This window comes from Dipodomys merriami, unplaced genomic scaffold (assembly GCF_024711535.1).
Source record: "Dipodomys merriami isolate MVZ:Mamm:240054 unplaced genomic scaffold, mDipMer1.0.p SCAF_1, whole genome shotgun sequence".
Taxonomy (NCBI): domain Eukaryota; kingdom Metazoa; phylum Chordata; class Mammalia; order Rodentia; family Heteromyidae; genus Dipodomys; species Dipodomys merriami.
In genome coordinates, this window is record NW_027202270.1 from 55,553,662 (window position 1) to 55,572,502 (window position 18,841).

Consider the following 18,841-nt stretch of genomic DNA (forward strand, 5'->3'; position numbering starts at 1 on the left):
CTCTGGTTAGGAATATATCATCAGGGAATATGTGGAGTATAGTGATGTGAGTTCTGCCAGTTCTCATAAATTGGCCTGAGTGATTGCACTTGGCTTTGGAGTACATCCAGGTTACAGCAGGCAAGAACAGATTAGGGGTATGTGTCATCACAGCAGTGACACACTCGTGCCTTCTCTGTAAAAGCACCAGTATTTCTTCAGGCTTTCCCATGACTCACTCCAGCTACATTTTCAATGAAATATTGCTGGAAGCATTCAAAAGCCAGAAAGTATAATCCTGTCAGTACAGATGTCTGCTCTTAAAAAAAAAAAAAAAGTGTGACATCATTTTAAACTACAGTCAGTCTGCTGTATCCTGGCTATTGAGTTGAATGGGCTCATGTCTGTACAAGTAAAAGCCCAAGTCTAATGTGGACCTAATCAAGTTACGAGAACCAGCATTTCCTTTTCAGATATAAAAAGGTTCATTGTTTGAACAAATTCCTTTTGGCTATAAAGTTTTGGCAAACTGATTTTTTTAGTAGCAAGGGGGAAAAGTACCTATCAAACTACATGTCATAGAGTAATTTTTTTCACACCTTGCTTATCTCCCCACCCCGCTAATTTTGGGGGCTGGACATGGCTTCTTACTTGGTCCTCACCTCTCCTGAGTAATTTATATGAACCTGAAATACATTAGTATATTTGGATTGTGTTTCCCATTTACTTTCCATGAAACTAAAAGTATTTTCAACGAATGAAATACTCAAATACTGAAGCTAACTAGTATCTGATCCATTCTGGCAAGTTCATATCCTGCATTATAGCAGTCCAAAAATAATAGTATTTGTGTATTTTTCCACATTTTCTTCATGATGATTTATGCAATTCCCTCCAAGGAAATTGGTAAAGAAATACGTGAGAAAATCTTTAATGAGATTTCTGAATGTATACTATAAAGATAAAAGGAAAGAGATAGATTTTCAGGATTATGTTAAGATAACTCATCTCGTATCTCACAGGTCCAGACAGATAACAGATCTTTCCATAAGTCTGTGAGATAACTTCATCACATGAAATTCATCTAGCATGTGACCAAACCTCTATATTTCCTTGTGTCTGAAAACCATTCCATAGGTCACACCACCCTCTGAGTACTCCTCAATATGGATGTAAGGGCTCCAATATTACAATGACATTTCTACCATCTCTAGGATAACCACTAGTGACTGTCTGTGAACACTTAAACCAATTTTAGTACGTTAGGACCGTCAATCTTGAGGACACTAATGACTTCATCCAAGTAACCCGCTCAAGGTCACCAGCTTAAAGGAGATGGAGGAAGCTCCAACCCTTAGCAACTTCACATTCTATCAGCTACAAAGACTGATGCCAGTGGAAATACATTGTCCATGTTTATATGCAAGCCAATCGAGTTTCTCATCCAACAAGTTTTCCACCTCTTGTAACCTATAAAAACTTATTTCTTTTCCTCCCTTGTATGTTAAACTTAGCCTAACGTAACTTTTAAATTATTTTAATGAAGAGGTTCCACGCACCGCCCCCCCCATCCCATTAGTCATTTTATTTTGTAGCTTTAGGGGTTTTATTAAGCACAAAATGTTTGTTCTAAGGAATCTGAAACATACAGTGTGTGGATGAGATATCTGAAGAAATCAACTTACCATTTAGGAGTGTGCTCTTGTATTTTATTAACGATTACAGATTGGGAAGTATATATATGAATATGCATGTCTATAGCAAAACTGATCATCCCAAATAAATACAATTAGAATGCTTTATGCTTTCATCTGAAATTGTAAACCAATTTCATTAAAAACACTTTAAATCACATACATGCATTCTAATTATTCTACCTGTATTGAATCACATTGTTGCTAATTTTTAGATAGCAAGCATAACTATAATTGATGTCTTTAGGCTGATACTCAATATTTCCTAAGGCTGAATTCCCAGGAACAGAACTATTGAATCAAAACCATTTTTAAGGATTTAGTGTCGATTACACTAAAATCATGCAGCTCACATGGCTGTGCCAGTTTACTTTCACCAGCACTGTGTGGAACTGAAACATTACTACATCCATTCCTAATATTCCATTTCTCTGTAGCCAGTATAAAAAGCAAAATATATTCCCAGTATTTTAATATTCCTCTGAATACTCGTAAACCAGAACATTATTTCACATGCATATTTGTTATTTATAGTTCTTCCTTTTGTCAACTGTCAGTTGATGTCACATACCTTCCTTTACTCCTCCAGCCACTGATTTATAATTATTCTACATAGATTAAATTCATTCAATAGGTACCTCTACTACACTCCTTATTACTTATCCTGTCCTGTACTTAGGACACAATTCTTACTCTGGATAGCTAAAAATATCATTGGTAATTTCCTTACAAGACGGTTTTAAGAACATATGTTAACATAACTAACATCATACTGCCAATACCCTTATAACATATGCACAATTAGAATAATACTCACCATTGTTGGGAATTATACTAACATGTAAGGGAAGATGGTCTCAGCTTAAACTCTTGATTATTTCTTTATCTGTCAGCAAATTTAATAAGCCAACAAACCATGACTCAAGTCATTAAAGTTTGTTAGGTGCAAAATATCTTAGTCCTAGGACAATGAAAAATGTCACTCAATTCCAAAGTGGAACTTTGCACTGTCACTCCTCCCAAAATAGTGTATAATAGCTAGATACTTTATTCTTTTTTACTTTTTTATTTTTGGTCAGTCATGGGGCTTGAACTCAGGGACTGGGTGCTGACCCTGAGCTCATTTGCTCAAGGCCAGCACTCTATCACTTTAAGCCACAGCTCCATTTCCAATACTTTAGACACTATCGTGAAGACCAGAACAATATTCTGAACAAAATCCCAATAATCAGAACAATATTCCAAACAGAGTAACAAAGCAATCTAAACTATAGTTAGGACTATGTAGCTTGAGGGCTACAAGAAACGGGAAAGGGAGTAACTAAAGAATCTAACTGGTGACTCCCAATAATCACTGGTTTCTGGTTTAGGTAATTGCATGCCATGAATTTCTCATTGTTGAGAAATGAGTTTAATTTCTAAAAGGAGTACATGTTAAGTATCAAAAAGGGTAGCAGGCCAGGCGCTGGTGACTCACGCCTGTAAACCTGGCTACTCAGGAGACCGAGATCTGAGGATTACAGTTCAAAGCCAGCTTGGGCAGGAAAGTTCATGAGAAAACTGGAAGTGGCACTGTGGCTCAAGAGGTAGAGTGTTAGCCTTGAGCTGAAGAGCTCAGGGACAGCACTTAGGCCCAGAGTTCAAGCCCCACGATGACAACCACCACCACCACCAACAACAAAAAGAGGGTCACAGGGAACAAGAGTAAATATAACAAGAATATCTTCTGTTTATGTATGTATACATGTATGTATGTATATGTGTATTTTGCTGGTACTGTAGTTTTAAACTCTGAAGCTCACAGTTGTTCAGCTTACTTGGTCAGCTGATCTCTATCACATCACCTGTCACCTTCGCTTTCAGCCCTGCTTTGTGCTGTTTATTTTGGAGATGGCCTCCATCTGTGATCCTCAGCCTCCTGAATAACGCGCATAAGTCTGCAATTCCTAGACAAGTCTCATTTCCATAGGTACTGCTTATTATATCATGACCTCTTTAGATCAATGTGCCAAGGGCTTTATTTTCTGCTCAGTAAAGTTGTTTTGAAACTATACTTAATTATTGATTCGGTTCTAAATACTCTAAAATCCTTCTCAGGAAAACCCACATTTCCATTAAATCTCCTTTCTGAGGCTTCCACTATGTCTAGTAGCACTTCTTTCCCTAATTTCCCAGGACAATTTCTCAAATATGCTCGTTATCACCAATGATTCAATTTTTTCCATATACACTTTTCTCTAACAAATGCACTTCAGGGTATAATTGCTTTGTATACATATCCAAAGTATGAATGTTTGGTTATAAATCCCAGACTCCCTACTTATTAACTAGGTAAGCTTGGGCAAATATTTCAGTTTCTCTGAACATCAAGTTTCTCTATCTATAAATAGCAATAATGAGATCTATTTGCATAATTTAACATTTTTTAGTTATGAGCAATAGAAAGACTTCTGGCTAATTTAAGGATAAATATAATTTATTGAAAAGATATTGCACTGTTCAGGACTACATTTTTCCCATCAAGTGTAGAAATTAGGGACAATTGGGCTCAGATGCTCCATGGCTCCAAGAGCATAGTTTTCAATACATTAACTCAACAAGTTGTGCTAATATACGGAATCCTACAGGGAAAGTGTTAAACACAATGCCCGGCACAATGTAAAGAGCCCACTGGATCTATTATTCCACAGAGATCACTGACGCTAATGCCAAACTATAAGTTTCTAAGTTCTGTGTTTCTTGCAGTAACAATAAAAGCAGCATTGGTGGTGGGGAGCAGCGAGGTGTCACAAGGGAAACATGGGGCCTGTGTTATCGCAGCAACACACTGGCATTGAAGAGCCGCTGACCATTCTAGTTTTAGACTGAAAGGAAAGCGTTCCAAGTCTTCTAACAGTGCAAGAGTACTTGTTGCAGGATATGTGTCTTCTTATTTTCCCTTTTCTTAATTAAGTCCTCACTGACTTTTAAAAGGAAAAGCAAAACATTATCAAAAGCTGAGGCATTTTATTTTATAAAAGCTATTCAACCTGATAAATAGATTCACATCAATAAAGAAAGCTTGCCCCAGTGTGTAGTACAGATCAAATAAGCTGAGAATCACAGCATTCTGTTCAGAACACACAACTATAAGCATACATTTCATATTCTTTTCTATAGGCGTTCAAATCTTATCAATCAGCTGAGAACAAAGCTAAGATCAGCAATCAATAAAATAGTTCACATAATAATTTAATAAAAATATTCTCTTTGAGGAGGGCACAGAAAAGGAGAGAGGAAAGGTGAAATGTAATTGGGTTATTTAGTAAACACCATGTAGAAAATGAGCTATGTAAATTGTAGTCAGGAATGGGAGGGAGAAACTGGGGGAAAGTAAAGGGGGAAAAAAAGAAATGTACTCATTACGCGACTTATGAAATTGTAACCACTCTATACAACATCTTAATAACAATAAAACTATATGCTAAAAAGGAATGTCCTTTTTCCTTATTCTTTGCTAATTGAAAGAAAAATCAAGATCCTGCTGCTAAGAGTTTACATTATGTACATTTAACAAAATATTATTAAAGAACAAATGGGAAAACTCAAGCTTTTCCTCTCAACAGTCATAGCCTTCAAACAAGAAACATCTGTAATGGAAAAGGATATGCTAATTTACTCCACGCTTGAGCAAAGGAGTTACTTTCAAAAACAATAACAAAATTTATAGTATTGTTGGAAAGAGAAGTCTTATCAACTCTGTGAAGAATCAGTATTTAGAAAGGAATAATAAAGTCTGGTTCACTCCTGTGATCCTAACTATGCAGGAGGTTGAAGCCCGTAGTCAAAGCCAGCCTAGAAGGATAGGTCTGAGAGACACTTGTCTCCAATTAACCAGCAAAAAAAGGTAGAAGTGGAGCTTGTGTTTCAAGTGGTAAAGCATCACCTTGAATAAAAAAGAAGCAAAAATGCAAGGCTCTGAGCTCAACCTTCAGTACCAGCATATATAATTTTTTTAAAGGATTAAAATGCAAAAATTTCAAATATGGACAAAATAGTCAGAGTTAATTCTTCTATAACCATTCATTAGAAAACTGTAGGCATGGAAAAGAACCCTGATCTTGATTTAGGCTCTAAGAATGACTTTGAGAAAATGGGCAAATGAGACACAGAGTTAGTAGTATGGGCGATGCTACATGATAAAAATGTTAGTGATATCATGCTGCTTTGTAGGAGACTTAGTATGTAAACCTCTACACATGAAAGTGCTAGTTTAATATTAGACACACTGAAATAACTGGAACTCCAATTACTGAGGGAAAATTAAGTGTTCTTTCAAGAGCCAAAGAGATAACAACTCTAAGTACACTGTCTTCCTATTTGATTGCTATTTTCATTATTTCAAATATGATTATATAGAAGATAATTTGCTTCATGCCAAAATTTGTTTACAGATTGTTTCTATAAGTGTAACCCCTGAATTATTAAGGTTTGAGTGCATAAAATATTTTAGGATTCTATAAGTTAATACACACATTCATCTGAACTACTTGCAAAGATTTTACATTTTAAATTATTTTTCTCAGAAATTTCCATAACAAAATAATCTTAATGTGAATTGCTTGCTGTAATCAGTAGACCTGATTACACTGAAAATAATATAATCATAAAATATAACAGATGAACAGATGACTCATTTCTGCAAAGTAACAAAAATGGCTATTCAGAAATTAGGAGCACTTAATCATGAAGATAAGCATCAGAAAATTCAAGTTTTGTGTCAGCTATGGAGGAACATTAGGGTTATACTTCAAGGGAAAAGTATGTTTCTGTACTATCTCTCCCCAGAAATAATTCCATAAGGAAAATTATCATCCAGAAGAGAGAATTCAGTGTTGACTGGTCCTGTTGTCCATTTAATTTTACCAACCAAAATGTAAGAACATACAGTTTTCATATTCAGAGGAATAATTTATTCATAAAGGAATAGCTTAACCCTGAAAGAACTGTGAACTGGGTTATTCAACTGGAAAGGAAATTAAAATTTCAAACATGCAAAGTCAGGGCTGACTTAAAATATTAACAAAGGAAAAATATTCTATTACCCTAAAGTGTAAATGGAAGTTAATGTTAATTCAATGGTAATTTTAAGGTGAAAACATATAAGCTAACAAATCAACCTCCAACTGGCATAATATAATACAAGAGATAGCATGATTAAATACAAAAGAGGCAATAGTTCATGTCCTTAGATCTTGTGATTCAATTAATAGTCAGGTGTCACTTGCTCCACAATGAAATACACAATATGGCTTTTCCCTGTGCAATCTTCTGAGAATAAAAACTATGTGAAAATGGTCAGCCTTATGTCACCTTACCAGCCACTCCTTTCCTGCACAAAGAGCTTTTGCTCACAATAGGCTTTAGCAAGTATTTTTAATTAACGAGACAACAAGGCTAAGCTATGTATAGGAGGATAGTGTGCATTTAGTTAATAAGTATCTGGAGGCACCTACTACACATCCACTACAGGTGATCAGCCAGATGGAGTCTGCTCAAATTCCAATAATTTAAGAACTCTTCCAGAAAACCTTGCAGTCTCAATACACTTAAGAAGATGTTCCTAACTAAATCAAATAGGACAAATACTGTTTTAGTCTGGACATATAACTGAGATCATGTTACACCGGAAAACTCTGCTAAGAAGTCATATGATTTTGAGAAAATATGGGCAGATGGAAAAACTCAATGCCTGATGCTGGCTGTCTTGGTAGCTTTTTCTTTAATCATAGATACCCAAGGCAAAGGAGTCATTGCATCATTAATATATAGGAAAATATATTACATTTTGATTTTTCAAGCACCTTAAGAGGAATGACTTCTTTGGATCCAAGGTATGAGAGTTCAAAATTCCTGAATTCAAACCAAAGTATGTCACAAAGAGCTTTACTACTTGACCTTATTTTGAACCTCACTTCTACAATATTAATAGGGAGTAAAATAAAATCTGGTCACCCCACAGAAATCACTAAGAGAAGATTCAGTCTTACCTGTGTTTCATGAAGACTCTCATGCATAGAAGACTTCACTATCAGTTAGATAATAATTACAACTCCTAGGATAGTTTATTTATCAAAAGAAAAAGCATAATAAAGTTATCTCTGATACTAAGAACTGAAATAAAAGGCATTGGTAATTGCATTTTTAGTGCTTTTAGCTCAACCATAAACTATGTTTACAACTAAAATTTTTAAAAATTGTCTTCTGTTTGTAGCTGAAGTGTGTTAAAAGGATGATTTCCTTGTAAATAAACTCAGGGCTGAATAAGAGGAAGCTGTAAAGGCAGGTGCCTAACAGTTGAGTTGTTTCAGTTTCAGAGGAATAAAGTAAATAATTGTACTGGAACTTGTTCAGTTCTGGGCATCCTGCCATACAGGAAGGGTGTATAATTACTGAAGCTAACATGTCCATGTAAAAAAGAAGTAATATCAATAGGACACAGTTGGGCTCCAAATTTCCTTGTTTTAATCTTCACAAATTAATCAACTCTGATTTCTCATTTCACTCTTTCATATTTAAGTATCACTTAAGTTAGTATGAATACAGTGGAGGGAGAAATGTTAATCTCCACAAAAGAAAACAAATACTATATTGAAAGTCAGTCTCTCTCTGTCTCTGTCTCTTTGTGTATGTGTGTGTCTCTCTCTGTCTCAGTCTGTCTGTCTTTCTCTATCTCACATACCCAACCTGGGACTTGAACTCAGAGCTTAGATTCTATCCCCAAGCTTTTTTGATGAAGGCTAGTGCTCTTCCACTTGAGCCACAGACAACTCCATTTCTGTTTATTTGATGGTTAATTAGAGATAACACTCTTCTGCCCAGCTCCATTTCTGTTTATTTGATGGTTAATTAGAGATAAGACTCTTCTGCCCAGGCTGACTTTAACCACCATCTACAGATTTCAGTCAGCCACAGGTGCCTGGAAAAAGGGGTCCTCTTTGAGAGCCCCACAGACAGCGAACACTATAATTGTTACCCATCAAAGGCAACAACAACAACAAAAAGTATACACAGCACCTAATTTGTGGTCTCACTAAAAGGAATGCACAAAATTTTAGCATGTTTAACCAAACTGATTCTTTGCTTACCATTTCATGCCATCTGGATTGGCATTGACTGAACTCCAAGTTTCTTAAATCACCAACCAAAAGTAAAAGAATGTGGATAAATGATGGAATGGAAGTTAGAGCCCCTTAAAAACATGGCCAGGTTCAAATAGATATCCCAATTAATCAAGGAACTTTACAATACAAGATAAAAGAGTCTAATAAATACTGAATATATGAACACAAATCACCATGCATCCTATAGTGAGTGAAATAAATGCATTGGGTAACACTATTCACGATTGACAATGTGGTTCTCTTTTACAGAGCATTTTTAAAACCAAAAGATGATACTTTATCAGTCACAAAACTAGTGTGCTCTGTGCCAAATGGTATTGCCCTGCTCATTGTTTCCATGTGCTTGTGAAGTGAGCACTCTGACCCAACCTAGTTGTATGGGATGAGGAATGTCTTATCAAATTCCCATTCATCTGTGGCCAATCTGTGTAATCAATCAACCAATTTAGTCTACAGTCCACAGAAGGAGGCAGTCTTTTGTGAGCGCTACCTTTGGGCATACTTCATCTAATTACCACACATAAGACATTAAGCTAGTCATTCAACACTGTCAAGTTTGCCAAATATCTGAAAACTATCAGGAATACAAAACAGGCCACTTCTCCTTTAAATGTATTCATCTTGGACTCCAGGATTCTTATTAGCAGGAGAATTAAACAGCAGAATCTGTCAATGATCGCCCTGATTATAACTAACACATGGGTAGAGTTCAACTCAAACTTCCTGTAACTTCACATTCAAGTCAAACTATGGGTTGTTTTAATATCTCAGGAAGCATGATACTTAACATTTCTCTAGCAGTTACCCACATGACCTCATATACATGACATTGGTAGATATCACCAAAGTAACCACATCCTTTTATTCCATGCACTTGATGCCCACCAATTTGGGCAAATAGGACAGATAATATTCTTGTCAATATTTGGGCATTGATATAAAATAAAATTTTACTTGCAAAGACTGGATGTAATTTCTGGATCATTATGGGTATCATGCAATTTAAACCACTGTAAGAACTAGAATGTACACATGCATAATAAATTATGTAGGTGATGTTTCTTAGACTCTTCCTCCCAAAGTTATTGTGACTATGGTTTCAAGGTCCACTCTATGTTAAAAAAAAAAAATTGCAGATTAAAAGTCTATCTGTATTGATGAGCATTAACTCATCCATTCCCCCTTGAACATTCATTATTGCAAGCTTAACATATATTTTAAAACATGGCTCTGTACATAGATAGCAAAATCCAAAACAGATAGCAAATCCAAAACAGAATAGGATTGAGTCACAGCACAGACTATGTACAGAAGTGAAAGTGAAGTGGACAGTTTCAGAATTTGAACTCAGGACTTCGTGCTTGTTAGGCAGACCTACTCTAATTCCTGAGGCATGCTTCTAGCATAAGGGGACTCTATCAGCCAAAGAGCGTGAACCTTTTCTGTACATGCTTAGGTATAGCTCTGTGACTCACATCAAGGTAAGAAGCTACTATTTCATAAAAGAAAGAGAATGTGGATACAACAATATGCCAAACATCAGGAACAGCTGCTAGCAAGGGAAGGCCCTGTGGAAAGCCTGACCAGTGGGGAAATATTTCATTGTTTTAATAACAACCGAACAACAATGTACATATTTAACTGACTACAGATTGTTAAGAAGACTGCTTTCAGTTGCTTGCCATTTCCCTCCTTGCTACGCCTTATGAATTGCCCAAGAGTGCATGTGAGATTTATTAGTTGTTTGGATGTACTTCAAAACTTTTCCTCTCAAAATTCAGATGCATGTTAAAAAGATCTTATTCTGCAGTTCTTTAAGTGCTTTGACAGTATATTTGAGGTTGCAAGGAATTATGTTGATAAAACTAATTTTCACATGTTTTATTTCTCATAATATACACATAGAACTGTTCTCATTTGTGAGGCCAATAAGGTGGAGGTTTGAAAAGTTTAGTGCTATGCCTAAGTAAAATATGGCCACAGCACAGATGTTCGATATTCAAAATGTTTCGTCTTCTGACATCCATGTTCAAAACAAGTCTCACTGAATCTCTTACATGTATGTCAAAGTAGAGCCACCAGCCCCTCTGGACAACAGCCTTTTTTTTCAATATAGGGAAGAGGGTGACAATAGTCGTATTAGCCCTGACCAGATGCAAACTACTGTTACAAGCATTTTACATGTGTCCTCTGTGACCCTTGTTACCTAGTTTTAAAAAGGAGGAAACTGAGAAACAAACTACTTTAAAAATCTTGAGATCATAGAATAAGCAGAAAAGTCAGGATGGGTCCCCTTTGGTCTTCTCTGATGTTACACCCTACCAGAGACCCTGGTGCTACCAGACCAGTCTGCATCTTACAACCAGGAGAGCTGATACCACCACTCCAAAATGAAGAACAGGGCGTGGAAATGAAGAATATTATTTTTTAAAGTAATTATGCATCCTATCTAGGAATAGTGCTCTTTGGATACTTAATAATCTCAACAGCAATCATTCAATTTGACTGTAACATGTAAGCTAAAAATGTTACTCTAACTAGTATTTAACATCAAATATATTAGATGTGTATTGATGGATTCAAATTCCTCAAAACAGAAAAAGCTAAGACTAGAATATAGCCTCCTACTAACTAAATTACCTGGGAGATATATCAGTTCTTTTAATAAACTACTATATTTTGCTGCTACCTTTGAAAATTTTCCCATATAACAATACACACTATTTCCAGAAGAAAAATTGTGAAGGAATCTAAAGTCATCAAAGAATTCTAATGCCACAACTCACAACAAGCATTTGTAGTTGTAAATATGAAGGTTCCCTTGCTATGTTTGCTGCACATACTTTCTAGTTCTAGGCCAGTTTGGGCATTCTGACCAATTTACCACCATGCTTCACCAGAACACAATAAATGCCAAGTGCCCAGTGGGTCAGTCTTCTCACCTCCCAGCCACTTATTGCTATGAGAAGTGCCACTTTTCCCCTTTGCTAACAGCAATAGCTGTTTTATTGTCCTGTGTCTTAATGTCCCACTTTGTGAAATATTTTAAAATTTTCATTGAGGCATAGAAAATGTTTTGACAAATTGCTACTAGGATAAGTTGTGAAATTATTTTTCTTAGCCCAGCTCTTGTGTCTATACACATTATAGGTATGGAGCAACTGTTCATGCCACATGAATTGTTCATTGCCTAGTTTAAATCATGGCAAATTATTTCTTCATTCTGTTATCATTAGTCATTAGAGGTGCTGACAATGATTTAAGAACATTCTTAAAAATATATAATATTTAGCTTATTTCTTGAGATTAAAAACATGTCTGGCTTAATTATAAGGTATTTTAAAAAGGGGGAGAATGAAAGGAGTTGTATTACCCAATATGCACTGTACTAGTAAACTAACAAATGGAATTGTAACCTCTTTGTACAGCCACTTAATACTAATAAAAAATTTTTCAAAATGAATATTCAAATAATTTCAGCAGAGTGACCTTCATGGAGGATGTAATATTTTTTGAGGGAGGTACAGAAAACAATTCCTAGAGTTTTAAATTTGCTTTTAATTCAAAAGAAAATTCCAGAATCAGTCTCTCTAAGCCCTATAGTTAAGACCTAATTTGGAAGGCTACTTTAGTCTAAAATATATATATATATATACATATATTTATAAATTGTGTATTAGTGCCTTAAAAAATAAACATGAACATGACATTGAAGCAAACTGGCACAGTCTGACAAGTTTTAGAACATCAGCTCACAAAATGAATATGCTTGGATTCAGACAAACATACAAATTACAGCTTTTTACCTGAAAACCACAGAGACAACCCTAAGAGCTATGTTAAAATGCTAAAGATATCGAAGGTGGACAGAGTCCCGATAGGAAAGTGGGCACTGTGAAATATGCTTCACAAAGCTTGGCGCGCATGCACACACTCTGCGATGTGGGGGAGACAGAGACACCAATCACCATCGATTTTGTCCTTACTTGCAGCCGCACAAGTATCCTGCATGATCCGATTCTGACCGGCACCTGGAGCGGCTCTACATGCCAGTCATCCCAATGTACTCAGGGATGTAAACACCTTATAATTAGAAAACGTGAAGGTGTCAAGGACGTTAAACAAATTGAAAACACATCCAAAGATTAATTTTTTAAAGGCATTGAAGAAATAATTCATTGCAAATTTCAATAAGAGGATGTACCTGTTCCTTCACGGAAGCTAGAATAGTGGTGGCTGTGGTCTCGGGTTCCATGCCTGGGCCAGTGGAGGCAGCTTCCTGGTGGGTCTGTGTTTGTCCCTCCTCCACCAATGCCGCCTGCTCAGGAGCGGGCATTCCTCCTGCAATCAAGCAGGCAAAGGGTTAACACTTTCTCCAGGGTGCCTACAGGGACTGATGGCTCCTAAGAACTACAGTGGATTTCTACATCACAACTCCTTTAGTGCATCCATTTCTGGAAGGTAATATATAGGGCCAAAATTATAGCTAGTATTATAAAAACTAAATGAAAATTATAATAAAGACTAACACAACATTGAAAGATCATCATCCTACAAAATGACCTGAAAGGGTTGGGAGATTTCTTAATTAAAAATGCACTAAGGAAAGTAAGATGTCAGAATCCAGTTTAATGACTGAATTTCCTAAAGAAACACAACACAGTAAGTAAATATGATGAAATTATCAGGTAGTTAAATAATATACATTGTAGGTTGCTACAGTGTCAATTTTTAAAGTATGCACACACATACATAAACATTGACAGAATTACAGAACAGATATATATATTTATATATATATGTACACAACAGAAAAAAAAGGATGCAAAACTCAAGAAAACCTTGAAAATAAATAAATACAAGTATGAAATGTTAATACAATGCCTTAATAATGTGCAATGCAGATAACCTTGGAGGAGTCTTATGGCTGACTTGCTTTCCTTAGAAGAATCTAATTATCTAAAGATGGCAATAGCTAGGGAAAAGGTGTTGAAAAAGAGATACTTCTTTTCAGTTACTCAGACTGTAGCAGAATGGTTCTTAGCAGGAGATAGAGTGCCTCTCCTTAACATTCTGAGACTAGCCTAATGCTGGCATAGGTAAAAGATGCTCAATTAATCACTGATGAATAAATGAATATATAAATGAGGTTAACCTCTTTCCACCATCTCATTTCAGTCATTTGGCAAATCCCACCAAAACCTAGAATGCCAGAAGACCATATTTGTTCACATGTATTTTTCATATACTCATACAGATCATGAATATTTTCCACAACAGTCTTCATAGTTTTTCCAAAATATCATGTTGGGATGTTATCTCAATTTCTTATCAGCTACCTGATCAAATATAGATCAAATATATAGATCTATATTTAATCTGGGGATTTTTCCCCTTCATTCAAATTTCAGTATCAGCATTTGATTACAAAATTACAAAATTATGTGATTACAATATCCTAAACTGTAAATAAAAAAGAAAATGAAAGGAGGAGGCTGCAATGATTGGTAAGAAATGTATGCATTATCCTGCCCATGTAATTGTAACCCCTCTGTACAGTATGTTCTCAAATAAAATAAAAAAAAAAAAGAAATGGAGAGACAAAGGGTGAACAAAGGCAGCCATGGCACTCACTAGACACTATGTTGAAATGAACTATACAACTTGTGGGTAGGGATGGGAGAGAAAACCTGGGAGAGAAGAGGTAATGTTATCCAAAAATGAAATGTACTCTTTATCTGACTTATGTAACTGTAATCCCTCTGTACATCACCTTTGTAACAATTTAATTTTTTGTTTTGTTTTGGGTCAGTTGTGAGGCCTGAACTCTGGGCCTGGGTGCTGTCCCTCAGCTCTTTAGCTTAAGGCTAACACTTCACCACTTGAGCCACAGCACCACTTCCAGCTTTTTCTGCTTTTGTGGTGCTGAGGAATCGAACTCAGTGCCTCATGCATGCAAGGCAAGCACTCTACCACTGAGCCACCTTCCCAACCCAATTTAAGTTTTTTTAAAAGGAAGATATACACAGCACCCGAATTCCCATCTTAGTCTTAATTCTCCTAACTTCCAGGTTGGTAGAGAATGACTGGGTTCTAGTCTATAGGGTGGTTGTTAGTGTTGTAGTAATAAGCACAAATGGACAATAGGCCCAATGAGAGATGCCATCAGCTCCATGATGTTCTTATGCCCATTCTAAAAGGTGAATTCTCTACCTCCCAGCTACATAGCACAGTAGGTAAAAATGGATCTAGTCTGCAGAGGGCCTTCTCAAGTATGACTGGAAGGAGGAGCTTCAGGGTGGGGGTAAGATGAAACCTCTGAGTCTCATGATCCTCACTGATAAAATAAAAAATAGCTTCCTAACTGCTTTACACACACATGAAATGATTTTATGGTATATGTCTATAGTTGTATGCTACTGACATACAGAACACATTTAAAATATCAATTAGACAAAATCTCCCCCTACATTTATTTAGGGACAAGATGAATTACTTAAAGACAAAATGAATTCTGTCAAAGAAAATAATGCTTTACAGAATTAAAAAATTCTGTCTTAGTAGTTAAGGCAAGTAAAGAATTCAATGCTGCTGAAAAAAGAAAGGCACACCTTAACATTAGCAGATGGTTTGCAAAGAACAAAAATGTTACTATGCAACAGTGAAACAAATAATTGCAAGAACCAAAAAAATTAAATGTCATGAAACAACTAATGTTTGATAAGAAAAAAAGAAAAAATTCAGTAAACAAAGACAACTTGAGAAAAGGAGAAACAGAAAACCTTTACATCAGTAATTACCTATTCTTACTATAAATAGGAGGTACCACACTATTTAAGGGAAGATAGAGGAGGCAGGAGATAGTTATGGCTCATTATGGCTCATCAAGTAGATGATGCAGCAAAACTTGAATCAGACCAAGGTAAAGTATAGAAAGATACAAATGATGACATTAACACTAACATTTGTACAGAAAATGACAATAGTATTAAATGCAGCAAAAGAAAATTTCATAGGCAGGAATAATGCTGAATTCTGAGTTCTCAGTGGCTCGGTTACATCATAGGTGCTCACAAACACTCAATGGGTGAAGACTGAGAACAATAGTACTCAAGTATCATTTCAGTTGACATTTACCTACTCTTATTTTTATTATAGTCCCCAAATACTGCAACTAACACAAAGACCAGTTACAAACCTACTAAGGTTACCTTAGTAGATTTCTTGTAGTTCTTATAACTGTAGATCATTTATTAAATTGGAAGAAATAAGCTAAGTCAGTCAAAAGAGGTAGAATCATCTTTCTACAATGTGCACAGGTAAATATTCGTAATAACAAAGGTCCTCTTCCCAAGTGGCAAGGAAAAAAGCCAAAAGACAGTGAGAAATTAGGCTTTGTGATTTTTCTCATGACCTCAATTTACTTGATTTGAGTGGTCACATTTTGGGGACTGACTTGAGAAAAGTTATAAGCAGACTGTTATTTTTTTAGGGGTTCAAGAACAGAGAATGGAAGATTGCCAGTAATATCAAAGGAGGGAAATGTCATGGTTCTACTCAGAAAAAGACAAGGTAGATTCCTCCTCACATTAAATTATAGAGTTAGACAAGATATTGGGTGAGATTTGGAGAAAGCGTCATTTGTAAAACCCAAAAGCAGCATACAAAAGGAAGGTCATGTTAAGTTGTTCTAATTTCCATTTCTGTCAGGGTAAGCAGGGAAATACAGTGTGTGTCTAAACTGTAGTGAGGCACATAGGACATTATAAATCACACAATGATATGATAATTAACATTAAAATGGGGCTGAAATAAGGGCAAGTGGTGACTATCTAGATATAGCTAAATGAAATATCAACCTACATAGGTCCCAGGGCAATGCCAGAGTTCTGAACTTGGCCAAATCCTAACCAAAAACTCTAGCCATAACAGAAATAAGTATGTACAGAGTATGCCCACAGTCATCAATAATTGAATTCACCAGACAGTAAAATTAAAGTGCAAAAACTACAGTTTATTCTGCATCAATGATCTGCCTCTGACATTAAGAAAATAGACAAACAAACAAACAAACAAACAAAAACCAGGATAAGTGTGGGTTCCTGTATTGAGGTTAGCTCAAAAGCATGCTGGGCATAAAAAATGTGGCTACTTTAGAGCCAAGAGCAATATGAGTGAATCACTGCCCAAAAGCTATCAGCTTATAATAAGACATATATTAAAATATAGTAATGTATGAAAGCAAAGGCAGTCTGAATAAGCATAGAATGAATAAAGTATTTTAGTAGCAAAACCAGAAAAATACTAAGAGCATTATTATGTAACAAAGAAAAATTTCTTTGTTTCACTTACAATGAAATTGGAATAAATATTATGGAATAAAATACAGTATGGGGAAATTAAGAAAAATAAATAAATAAATATCTTCAGTGTCTTATGGAATCTAGTCTAGATAAAAAGAACACCAGATAAAATTTTCAGTTAAAATATTTTCTGGCAATAGAAACAATAACAAAATCTGCAACCATTTAGAGGATTAGAGGTAATTACTAATCTGTTAATTAGGCAGCTCATCCAAAAAAATTTATTGACAAGCATTTATATAAAAGGGAGCTACATGTTAAACTCATGGCAATTGTAGAGAATAATATATACATAATAGATGTTTTTATTTATGGAGATACGTGGATGTGCATATGTCTCTGTAAAGAGTACTTTTTTTATATAGGTATATATAGAGATATATGATGTGTGTGTATATACAAAATATGTGAACAAAGACTTTCCAAGAAAAGGCTAGAAGACTAATAGGGAAGTCTTCAACCTTACTAGTAACTAGAAAAACAGAAATTAACACTTCTAGGAGATATCAATATACAAGCATCATAAAAGCAAACATTTAACTTGAAATGCTGGCAAGAATGGGGGACAATGGTAACTGATAACGCTGCTGATAATTATGTAAACAGTGCCATTACTTTGGAATGTATTTTGTCATTGTCTAGAAGACCTGCCAATAAACAAATCCTGTACCCAGGTAATCCCATTCTTGATTAAGTAGAGACACTCTGGGTGCCAGGTATACTCCTGGAAGGACATGCAGATATGTACACAGGAGCACTCTTGTAAAACCCCTAAATTGAAAACATCTCAAGTGGCCACTAATAGTGGAATGCATAAATATAATGTGAAATATTCACTAATGTATTTCACCTATAGCTACATACGAACCAAAGCTCTATAAAAGGACTATTCCCACAACCATAATGTTGAATCAAAGAAGTTTAAAAAAAATAAAGTGGAATATCATTCGTGCAAAGTTTTAAAACAGACAAGATAAACTATTTATAAAGGAATATGGGTATAAACATGAATACACAGCAAGTAGACCACCAGAAAATGGTATAAGGGGACCGCTCTTCAGGGAGGGAGGGGATGTGATTTGGAGGAATAGGTGACACGAATATGCTTAATTTTAAATATTCTCTTAACCCACTTCTATAGTTTTTCTCATTTTTAAAAAAGGAAAAAGATTAACACAGACCTATGTTACAAACGTTGCGATCTATACTATTCAATAATGTTTTTGAAAATAAAACCCACAGTTAATAAATAACATCAGAGTCAACACTGTTTACATTGCTATGCAGCCATTCTGGTTGTATGTGATGTGCTTCTGGGTGTTACACTGGGTTGATCTATGTCTATCACAATCAGGGAGCACCACAGAACTGTTAATAAATCTAGAAAGTATATCTTGAGAAACATAGATAGCACTTAGGCATTGCCAACTCTTCTCCACAGCATGTTATTCCTAATGGAGAAGACATAAAACAAGAAGGAAAAGAGAGGGATTAGGGAGGGACAATGAGAAGAAAAAAGAAAAGGGAATCTCTTTGAAAAGAGATTGGGTTCTCCAGTTCTCTCCTTTTTTTTTTTTTTTTGTTACACACTTAAATCCTTCCTAGCTATAATGAATAGATAAGAACTGGCAATCACAATAAA

At 35.5% G+C, this 18,841-nt stretch overlaps 1 protein-coding gene across 11 annotated transcripts in view; it reads right to left on the reverse strand.

Annotated features, from left to right (window-relative positions):
* Nucleotides 1–18,841, reverse strand: part of Pkp4 (plakophilin 4) — a 219,247-nt gene that overhangs the window by 134,748 nt on the left and 65,658 nt on the right. For 9 of the 11 annotated variants that reach the window (XM_070022741.1, XM_070022736.1, XM_070022732.1 and 6 more), the window contains exon 2: nucleotides 13,041–13,177. In XM_070022741.1, coding sequence (XP_069878842.1) covers nucleotides 13,041–13,172 — 132 coding nt within the window. In that variant the 5' untranslated portion in view covers nucleotides 13,173–13,177. Of the gene's footprint in view, nucleotides 1–12,822; nucleotides 12,920–13,040; nucleotides 13,178–18,841 lie in introns of those variants that run through there. The other 2 variants (XM_070022754.1, XM_070022757.1) reach the window with 2 other exon arrangements.